Consider the following 10,595-nt stretch of genomic DNA (forward strand, 5'->3'; position numbering starts at 1 on the left):
AGGAGCCGTGTTGCTCCATTGGCAATGGTATTCCCCTATCGTGGGGAGAATGTTTCCACCACCGTTGAGGATGAAACTTTCTTTTCGGTGGAGGAAATTGTTCCACGCAGCCCTGATTCCAGATCCGATATTACCAAAGCACTAGAGACCGCACTTGGAGCTTTTTCGATCATTGATGATGGTAAAAGAGTTAGTGGAGAGTCGCATGCCCTTGATAGATTTATAACAACTAGCTTTAAGATAGGACCTGAAGGAGAATAGTCCAGTGGATATTCTCTCCATTTGTACTATTATGGTTTCTAGAAATATTTTTCCTATAAAACGAAAAAAGACATAATGATAGAGGACATCCAGTATTCATTTTGTAAAATACACTTTGACTTTAAAAGAGAGAATTAGATCTCATTGCAAGCATACAAAACCAACCTTTACACTAAGATTCTTGTCCACACTTTTTCACTGGATCCGAGAATAACTTAGATATTTAAAGGCTTATCCATCACTCATCATTATCAGAAAGAACATTCACTAATTCCATCCTTTCTTGGGTAGCTCATTCGTTTTATTTACATAAGTACCATTTATGGATGTTCATCACTATTTAATACTTCATTATTTCCTTTGACTTCTTAAATATTGATTATGTGTCGTCGTTGCTATTGAAGTATATCTACATATTATTTATTGCACTTCCAAGAATTTCATTTTTTGGATATTATTGTTAACTAAGATTAACCATCATTTGTATAAATTTAGTTAGTTGATCCAAGATCTATATTTTTTGGTCAAACACACACAAATGTCATAACCCACAAAGCTTTTACCCCTTAGGGGTCGTCTGGTATACATACTAAATTATTCCGAGATTATAGTGTAGAGATTATAATCTCTAGACTAATTTATCCCATCTGAAAGGTGAGATAAAATAATACCAAGTTTTATAAGATAAGGTGGGATAAGATGGATATCCAGGATTAAGTCTGGTACTAAGTTAATACTATATTTGATTGACGGGATAAGTACTAAGTTAATACTATATTTGATTGACGGACCATCAACCAAATTAAAGTTAATATCATGCTTTATTCTACCTTATCTCACATACCAAACGACTCCTTAAAGACCATAAGTTTCAAAAAAAATAATTTCTTTTTTAAATGGAATCAAACTATATCATCAAAATTAAAATGGAGTGAGCAATATATATTTCGTCCTATCATCGTTAAGCTACACTTTTGCAACAAGAAGTACAAAATGATTATTCCAAGAATAATTCTTTGGAATCATAAGATGTCACAATCATTATGAATAAGACAATAATCACTTCATCATCTTCGAGAAAACATGTAATGGACTGGATCTTCCCCTTAAATTCTAAGCTTTTCTTTCTCCCTTAAATTAAGCTGCTAAATCAACATAAAACTTTAGCTTTATGGATTTGTTCCCACGTGCTACTTAAATTTGTATCTGGAACTTCATTCAAATTCCAAGTAGTTTAAGGTTAGTATTCCATTCTTCCTTTTTCTATTGAAATTACTGTTTTCAGATTTTCTTGGATACCAAACTTGCCGATATATTGCAGTATGTATTTGCTTTGTTGGATACAGACATAATGGTTGGTCATGATTTTAGTCAGACATTTTCCGTTAATGTCCATACAACAACAGTAACAACAACAACAATCCAGTATAATCTCACTTAGTGGGTCTTGAGAGGGTAGTTTGTACGTAGACCGTACCCCTATCCTGTGGTACAGAGGCTGTTTCCAAATAGAAATCTAACTATAAGTGCAAAGAAATAGTACTATATGCGAGGATAGTCTTAATAGATTGAGGCATTTTTGGTAAGCCTATGTAATTTTGTCTCAGACCTGACGGTATCACACCATGTTAAGAGTGTCTTTGAGATAATCAAGATCAATCAATCTAACTATACGCAATCCCAAAGTAGTTGTAGTCAACTATATGAATCGTCTGCAATCATATGTGAGGATATTCTTAATAGTTTGAGGCATTTTGGGTAAACTTATGTAATTTTGTCTAAGAGCTGACGGTATCACTCCAAGTGTTATTGAGATAATTGAGGTGGGAGCATCAATGATTGGGTATAGTTAAGACTATTCTTGAACTTTAGTATCAACATTCTCCTTCTGTATCCTTGTTTGGAACTGACCATGCTTGCAAAAGATAATTTTTAGGGAAGTTCTTAGCATCTGTTATTTTCTTTTTTGGGGGTTCAAGCAGGGAGTTGAACTTGGTTTCATGATTATATGCAAGGCATAAATGATTCAATTAGCTAGTTATACACCTAGTGTTGCTATACTTGTTTTATTCATGTTATTAAATTTCAAAAGGCATCTTATCTTCATTACTGGATACATCATTTTTCCTTGATTTTCTGTTCTAATCAATACTGTTTCATTGGTTTCAGATTTTGTGCTTCTATCTTCACTAGGTAGGGGTAAGGTCTGATACACTACCCTGGTTTGTTGTTGTTGGTTTCAGATTTTGCGCTGGACGCAATGGAAACTTTAGTAGCTTTACTTTCAATTATGTTGACTCTGGTTAGCCGTCAAGGGGTAACATGTCATGGGGAGCAGCCTCTTTCAAAGATTGCCATTCATAAGACCATACTTGCCCTTGACATTCATGCTTCTATTAAAGCCACTCCTTCAGTTCTTGGGGTTAATGTAAGCTCTCATAGCTTTTCTTATAGTTGAATTTCCTGTGGTCTTCAATAAACAATGGCCTATTTAATCTAGATTTGCAAATGAGAATATACTAATTCTTTCCCGTTCATTGTTAAATTTCCCCTTCAAATTGCAGGGCGAAAACAAAGAATGGGTTGTTCTAGAGTACAACATTTCAAATCCCTCAGCAGATGATTGGATTGGGGTATTTTCTCCAGGTAATTTCAGGTAAAATTTCATGCAGTTATCAATTTTTAATCAAACTATTGCTTGGCCTTGATAAATGACATATTTGGCAATACAAAATGAATTTGATATTAAAAAGTTGAACTGCATCATTTTACTTACCAGTATGATTTCCTACTTATCAACAGCTTTCATATTTTTCTCTTACTCTTTGTTACTATTTTATGACTAGAAGTTCATAAATCGAATCTTGTTCCTAAATGAACAGCTATCTAAACATTTGAGTTAAACACTAAAATCCTAGTCCCTTTGAAAATATTAGTAGTGAAGTTTTGGTAACATCGCGTGAATAGCTTTAATCTGTGATTTTGACGCATAACCATGACTTTTTCTTTTGGTTAGTGCATCTAGCTGCTTCCCTGATAATCCAAGAACATTTCCACCATTCTTGTGTACAACGCCTATAAAGGTTGGTGTTCTTACCCGGTTTCAGTAGATTTGGATCCAAAAATTTCTCTTGGATGAAAGGATAAAGAGTAACTATGGCTGTCCCATACTTGCATTTTTTTTCCTGCAGTATAAATATGCCAATTACTCGAGCCGTCGCTACAAAGACACAGGGAAAGGATCACTGAAGCTTCAACTGATTAACCAGAGATCAGACTTTTCTTTTGCCTTGTTTTCTGGTGGACTCTTCAGTGTATATTCATAGCTTTCTCACCCTTGTCAATTCTGTCCTGAGTTTGCATTTTTGCTCTGAATGCAAGTTTATGTATATATTTTTCCATCACTACTATGTACTTTTCTTCAAGAATATCTAACTCGCCTGTTAAATTATCTCAATCACTTACGAATTATTATCTGGACCAAACTTTCTCTTATATCTTGATTTTCTTCCTTTTGTAGTTAAATAATTTCCTGATCCATTTTTTGTTTGAATTCAATTTTGCAAAGCTTTTGAGCTTTCAAAACTTCGGAACCTAAATAGAGTAGATTCTGTCAGAACATTACCATTTTTGTTTTGTGGCTATGTTCATTGTATTGATCTCTACAACTGTATAGAATTGTCTCTTTCTTTTGGATTTCCTTCTATTCCTCTTTCACTTTTCTGTTTTTGCAGTGTTTTTATATAACATGTAATTTTGTAATGATCTCATTTTACCTTAATTTATCTCCTTATGCAACAGCCAAAGCTGGTTGCAGTATCAAACATGGTTGCCTTTGCAAATCCAAATGCACCAGTATACCCACGCTTAGCCCAAGGAAAGACATGGGATGAAGTAAGTGCTTCGTTCCCTGCAAACAGAGGTCAAAATAAGCTTTCGGCAGCTTAATATTTATTTTTAATTTCTGTAGGCAGGATCCTTTTTGCAGTATCAGTGCCTTGTTAATTGTATCAGAAATTAGCTTTTGTGGACTAGGTTGTAGTCAACTATGTTTATCCCAAATGTGTCGGACAAATAAATTGAGGAAACAACCTTCTTTGGACTTTCAGATGACTGTGACGTGGACAAGTGGATATGGAATCAATGAAGCAGAACCTTTCGTGGAATGGGGTCGAAAAGGAGGACAAAAGGGGCGTACTCCAGCAGGAACATTGACATTTGATCGTAGCAGCATGTGTGGTGCGTTGAACTCTCTTACATTTGAGGATGTTTTTGGGTATAGAATAAAAATGGGGTAATCACGACTAACACGCTTGCTGGAGTTAATTGGATAAAACCAACTGATTAGTTATTAGAGAACTAGCATGAAGAATAATCATAGGTAAAACATAGGTATGACTTAGTTCATATAATTTTGACATATTCAAAACAGTAGATCACTTTCTATGCTTGTTATACAGAAACTATTCTTGAACCATGTATTACCTCGAGAACCAACATATCCTACAAAGCATGTTATCTAATTGTGTCAAATGTTAAGGTGGATTGTCAGTGGTATTTCTCAAATATGATGCCACTTGCAGGAGCACCAGCACGAACTGTTGGATGGCGTGATCCTGGATTCATCCACACTAGTTTTCTGAAAGAACTTTGGCCGAACTCGCTGTATGTTTTCTATCCATGCGTGCGACAACTGTGTATAAATTTGGCATTCATTTTTTCATATCTTCCAGAGATGAGCGAACATTGAAAATTGTTCCTGTGCATGCGTACTTCTATCTTCCATTAGGGGAGCTTTGGATTTCACTTAATATTCCAAAATTCCATGTCAAATTGTTATATTTCCAAAACGAAAATTGACTTCATTGTATTTATAGATGAGTTGGAGCTAGTACTTTGTATAGAACCACGAGTGTCATGTTTTGTTGTTTTAGTACGTGAAATTCAGGATCACACTGCATTTTGGTCTTTGCAGGTATACCTACATGCTTGGTCATAGATTCTTCAATGGCACGTATATTTGGAGTCAGATGTATCAATTTAAATCATCTCCTTATCCCGGTCAAAATTCTATACAACGTGTTGTCATTTTCGGGGACATGGGAAAGGTAATATCTTCAGATTTAGTTACATTGCTATAACCTTTAGTTTTGATCCTTTCACATAGATTTGCATTCCTTTTATGCTGCTACATGTTATTTTTTGTTGAGTACTAATTTTGAAGCTTTTGTTATCTTTCCATTTGGATTGTCAAGTTCATGGGGAAGAGAGGCCAGAAAAAAGCTTTTTCTCAATAGCAAAGTAGTATAAGAATGCAAAATTTTCAAGTTATTTTGAGTATTATCACCTTTTGAGGAAGGTGAGAGAATGTGGGAAAAGAAAAATGACAACATTCGCTTCAATGGTGGTGCAAATCCCATATCCGATTCATCATCCAACTGGACTTTCGGACTCAAGATGGATAGATCAACTAGTTAGGACTGTTAGTTGTCATAGTTGTGAGTTATGATGTCACTACTTAAACACACGAGTGTCTAATTGTGATCATTTCGTGTCTATAAGTTCAACTAGTTCAGTTGGTAGCCTTGCCTCAAGTTCTAAAAGTAATTCTAATCATCCGTTACTTTTAGATTATTACCAGAAACTCTATAGTAAAATGTTGATGTCAATTTGGTAGTTCTTTCTTTCTTGGATAAAATTGGAAACCAGACAAGCAAAACAGTTTATTCAAATTACATTTTCCTCGTTCAAGGAACAAATTCAACTTTCGTGGTATTTTTCATTATGTGTTTGCTTTCATTCACAAAATCATAGTTCCAAACAACTGGTTAAGCATTCTGAAATTTACTTTTCTAATCAGGTTGATCTTGTAATGATCTGCTTTATCTTTACGCACTACAGGATGAAGCTGATGGCTCCAATGAATATAATCAATTCCAACCTGGCGCTCTTAACACTACCAATCAGCTTATTAATGATTTAAAGAACATTGATATAGTGTTCCACATTGGTGATATCTGTTATGCCAACGGCTACATTTCACAGTGGGATCAGTTTACTTCGCAAATTGAGCCAATTGCTTCAACTATACCTTATATGCTTGCTAGGTACACTGCAGTTCTAATTAGGAGAACCTTGTTGAACGTTTAAGAATTTTCTGCTTGCTTTGTGGTAATTCTTAACTTCATTCCGCAGTGGCAACCATGAGCGCGACTGGCCTGGTACGGGCTCATTTTATGGCAATATGGATTCAGGTGGAGAATGTGGAGTTTTAGTTCAGAATATGTTTTACGTTCCTACAGAGAACAGGGATAAGTTCTGGTATGGTGATTTCACCTATCTGATTATTTCATTTCTGTAGGATTTTTTTTTCCGACTCTTGGGATATATCATCATTATTGCTCAACTATGAATCTCACCGTATCTGTGACAGCCCCAATCTTTTTTCTATTCATGGATTATATTCTTTTGAAAAATTCCATTTCATCTGATCCGTGAATTAGGAAGCTCTCCTTCAATGATCGTTAGCTTTGAAACAGCGTCTTTGCAGAACTAAAAATTTACCTTGAAAAAACAAAGTTGATGAACCAAAGAAAAGGGAAAATAAAATAGGAGTCGAAAGTAGGACAAAATCCTGAATCTACCCCATCCAATACTTATATTTTTGCTCGAACAGTCCTTTGAGATACAATCAAACTTCTCTATAACAACCATCCTCTATAACAATACTTCACTATAACGGTCAAGTTTTCCTTGGAATCAAATTTTCAACACTTCACTATAACAACCAAAAAATATTGGAAGAAACCAGGCTGTTGTATATAGGTTTGACTGTACTAGTTTCAGTATTCTTGTTTTCTTCTCTCAGGTATTCTACGGATTATGGTATGTTCCGGTTCTGCATAGCTGATACAGAACACGATTGGAGGGAGGGAACCGAGCAATATAACTTCATTGAACATTGTCTAGCATCTGTAGACAGACAAAAACAACCATGGCTAATCTTCCTTGCTCATCGGGTACTGGGATATTCTTCAGATTCTTCTTACGCTAATGAGGGATCTTTTGCAGAACCTATGGGTAGGGAAAGCCTTCAAAAGCTCTGGCAGAAGTATAAAGTTGATATAGCCATTTTTGGCCATGTTCATAACTATGAGCGGACGTGTCCCATCTACCAGGTAATTTTTGAACTTCCGAATTTGATCTTCTTTCATTTTTTGTAAAAGGAGGCGCAAATCTTCATATGTGATTTTGCCTATCATCCGACGTTTAGTTAAAGCAGACTGCAAATATTAGGATGTTTCCACCCATCATATTTACATTTATTTCTTACTAATTATAAGATAACACTTCCTTGTTTACTGCAGAATATTTGTACAAACAATGAGAAGCACTTTTATAAGGGCGCCTTGAATGGAACTATACACGTTGCTGCTGGAGGAGCTGGAGCAAGCCTTTCGGATTTTATCCCCATCCAAACTACATGGAGTATCTTCAGGGATTATGACCATGGATTTGTGAAGTTGACAGCATTTGATCATTCAAATCTGTTGTTTGAGTACAAAAAAAGCAGAGATGGTAAAGTCTACGACTCGTTCAGGATATCTCGAGACTATAGAGACATACTGGCCTGCACAGTCGACAGTTGCCCAAGCATGACCCTTGCATCTTGATCAGTTCATATAAATGCAGCAGTCGGTTAATTTAATATACATAGTTGTATCCTCAATTCTACAATATATCAAAAAATAAAAACAGTCAAGACTTCTATTTTTTGCAGGTATGTGATATGCAACCATATAGCTTATGTTCGTTGTTTTCCTGATGGCTTAATGTTTGAATCATATGACGACGATGTGATAAATTTCGGCTTTTAATTATAAGGTTTAATAATCTAACTGCAAGACTGACACTTGAGACATTTTTAGGCATATTTCAATTTCGGTATACGTACGCCAAATCATTCCATATCAGCGTTATATTACTTCTGAATAACTTCAAAGAAATCTCATAATTCATACGTCACTCTCAATTTTGTAGTATTGTCTTCTAGGGTTCAGATAATACAGCTATGCACTTTCCCTGATCAAGAAAAGAAGAGTAGGAGTAGGCATTCAACCTGATAATTACTCCATGGTTTAGGTAACTAGTGTGTGTGACAACTAATCAACAAGGGAATAGGCAGGACACATCAGAGTATCATATTGCCAACCCTGAGATTCAACAAACTTATGGACAATTTCCGCAAATAAGTTTCAAATTGATTTACCAAAGATTACATATTCACAGAAATACATAAGCAAACGCACAAAGCTTTTCAGGTGCGTGACGTGAGCATACATGACCATTAACCGCAAGCTTACATGTAGCTTTGTCGCCTGAAACTACCGATTGAGATTATTGAATATTATCAAGTATACTAGTATAGTTAGTGATATTTATGTTACATTGCTGTTAGTTAGTTACTAGACTTAGGAGGTTAATAGTTGAGTTAGTTACAGGGGTAATTTAGTAACTAGCAGTTTACTTTCTTTATTCACGTGTATAAGACTCACTTCAGCTGAATAGGAAATCATACTATTTTCCCCAATTTCATTTCTGTCCAGAAGCTTCTCCTTTCAAAATGAGAGCTTAAGCACAACCTTCAATTGATTCATTTTGTTAGTTACAATCTCGACATGGTATCAGAGCTCAGTTTGAATTTATCATCGACGTTCTCATCTTTCATTCAATCTTAGTTTTCAGCTTAACAAATCAAAATCTACACTTCACACTTCGTCGCTAGGGTTTTGAATTTTTTTTCTCCTCAAATTCAGAGATGAATTCTTCTAGCTTTCTAGAATTCGTCCTCAAACGATGGCCGGAGATAAGGAAACTCAGAATACGACCAATAATTTGGACTCGACCAACCCGGTGTACATGCACCCGTTAGAGAGTGCCGGAACGACACTTGTACCTGTTGCCATCGATGGAACTGGGTACAGATCTTGGAGAAGAGGAGTTCTCAAAGCATTATCGGTGAAGAACAAGGTTGGATTCATTACGGAGAAATGCAAGAAACCTAATGCTGATGATACAACTTATGATCAGTGGGCTCGATGCGACACATGGTCACATCGTGGATCCTAAACTCACCTTCAAAGGACTTGACTGATAGTCTACAATATATCAGTGATGCTAAGAAATTATGGCAAGAACTGGAAGATTGATATGATCAAACTAATGGAGCGAAATTGTATCAATTGCAGAAGGAAATTAACGACCTTAGCCAAGGGGCTTTGGACATCACAGGCTATTACACAAAAATGAAAAGGCTTTGGGAGAAATTAAATACCCTGAATGCACATGCACAATGCAATTGTCAATGTACTAAAGGCCAATATGCACAAGGCTGAGCAGGATCGAAAATTGATTCAGTTCATAATGGGCTTAAGCGAAGTCTACACAGTAGTGAGAGGCAACATACTTATGATGAATCTACTGCCCAGTATAACACAGGCCTTCTCCATTCTAATTCAGGAAGAGAAGTAGAGAGAAGTCAGGCCAAGCAACAGACTGGTTATGAAGTCCACGTCATTGAATGTAAATAAACCTAGGAATAATAAGTTTAGGACAAATTACAATCAAAGAGGAAATGGTGCCGCCCATAACTCATACAATTCGAACAAGCAAAGCTATCCACCTGCCAAGTCTCGACTGTTCTGTGACTACTGCAAAAAGTCAGGGCACACCACGTATAATTGCTATAGGATACATGGCTTTCCACAGGATTTCAAGTTAACTAAGGGAGGAATGCAATATTTGCTGCAAATGTTCATGCAGAATGTGAAGAAGTTGAAGGTGAAACTCATGATCAGGGATTTCAGCACTTGACAAAGGAGCAATACAATCAGCTGCTCAGCTTATTGGAGAAATTTCCAGGAAGGAACACAAGGGAAAGTTGAAACAACATAGCCTGTAGAGCTGCAAGCTTTGCAGGTATTCTAGCTTGCTTTACTTATAAAAAGATTGCTGAAACCACTGTATGTAAATGCTCTAAATCAGTTGCTGACTTGTGGATATTAGATACTGGGGCTTCAAATCACATGACTTATAGGAAATCTTTTTTGAATAACATTAGAACCTTATTTTATCCATTTTTTGTTACACTACCTAATGGATATATGGTGAAAGTGACAGAAATTGGGGATATATTTCTTGGTCCAATGTTAACTTTGGTCAGAGTGTTGTATGTACCTAGTTTTAAATACAACCTCATCTCTATTCACTCATTAACAGACTATCTCAATTGCATAGTTAATTTCAGCAAATATCTTTGCATGATGCAGGCCCCT

The 10,595-nt window shown here is 35.9% G+C and overlaps 1 protein-coding gene across 3 annotated transcripts; it reads left to right on the forward strand.

The window, feature by feature from the left end:
* The first annotated feature begins 1,277 nt into the window (after positions 1–1,277).
* LOC107830287 (putative inactive purple acid phosphatase 1) lies at positions 1,278–8,156 on the forward strand. 3 transcript variants are annotated; one of them, XM_075255505.1, is made up of 14 exons: positions 1,279–1,500; positions 2,505–2,689; positions 2,826–2,917; positions 3,278–3,344; positions 3,453–3,575; positions 4,063–4,155; positions 4,371–4,500; positions 4,845–4,926; positions 5,237–5,369; positions 6,163–6,368; positions 6,457–6,582; positions 7,130–7,439; positions 7,629–7,955; positions 8,042–8,156. In XM_075255505.1, the coding sequence occupies exons 2-13, from the start codon at positions 2,522–2,524 to the stop codon at positions 7,932–7,934; spliced, it is 1,836 nt and encodes a 611-aa protein (XP_075111606.1). In that variant the 5' UTR covers positions 1,279–1,500; positions 2,505–2,521; the 3' UTR covers positions 7,935–7,955; positions 8,042–8,156. The 3 variants fall into 3 exon arrangements, with proteins under 3 accessions (XP_016513291.1, XP_075111606.1, XP_075111605.1); XM_016657805.2 differs by having other exon boundaries at positions 1,278–1,500; positions 7,629–8,156; XM_075255504.1 differs by lacking the exon at positions 1,279–1,500 and having other exon boundaries at positions 2,484–2,689; positions 7,629–8,156.
* The last annotated feature ends 2,439 nt before the right edge of the window (positions 8,157–10,595 follow it).

Source organism: Nicotiana tabacum, chromosome 6, assembly GCF_000715075.1.
Source record: "Nicotiana tabacum cultivar K326 chromosome 6, ASM71507v2, whole genome shotgun sequence".
NCBI classification, from domain to species: domain Eukaryota; kingdom Viridiplantae; phylum Streptophyta; class Magnoliopsida; order Solanales; family Solanaceae; genus Nicotiana; species Nicotiana tabacum.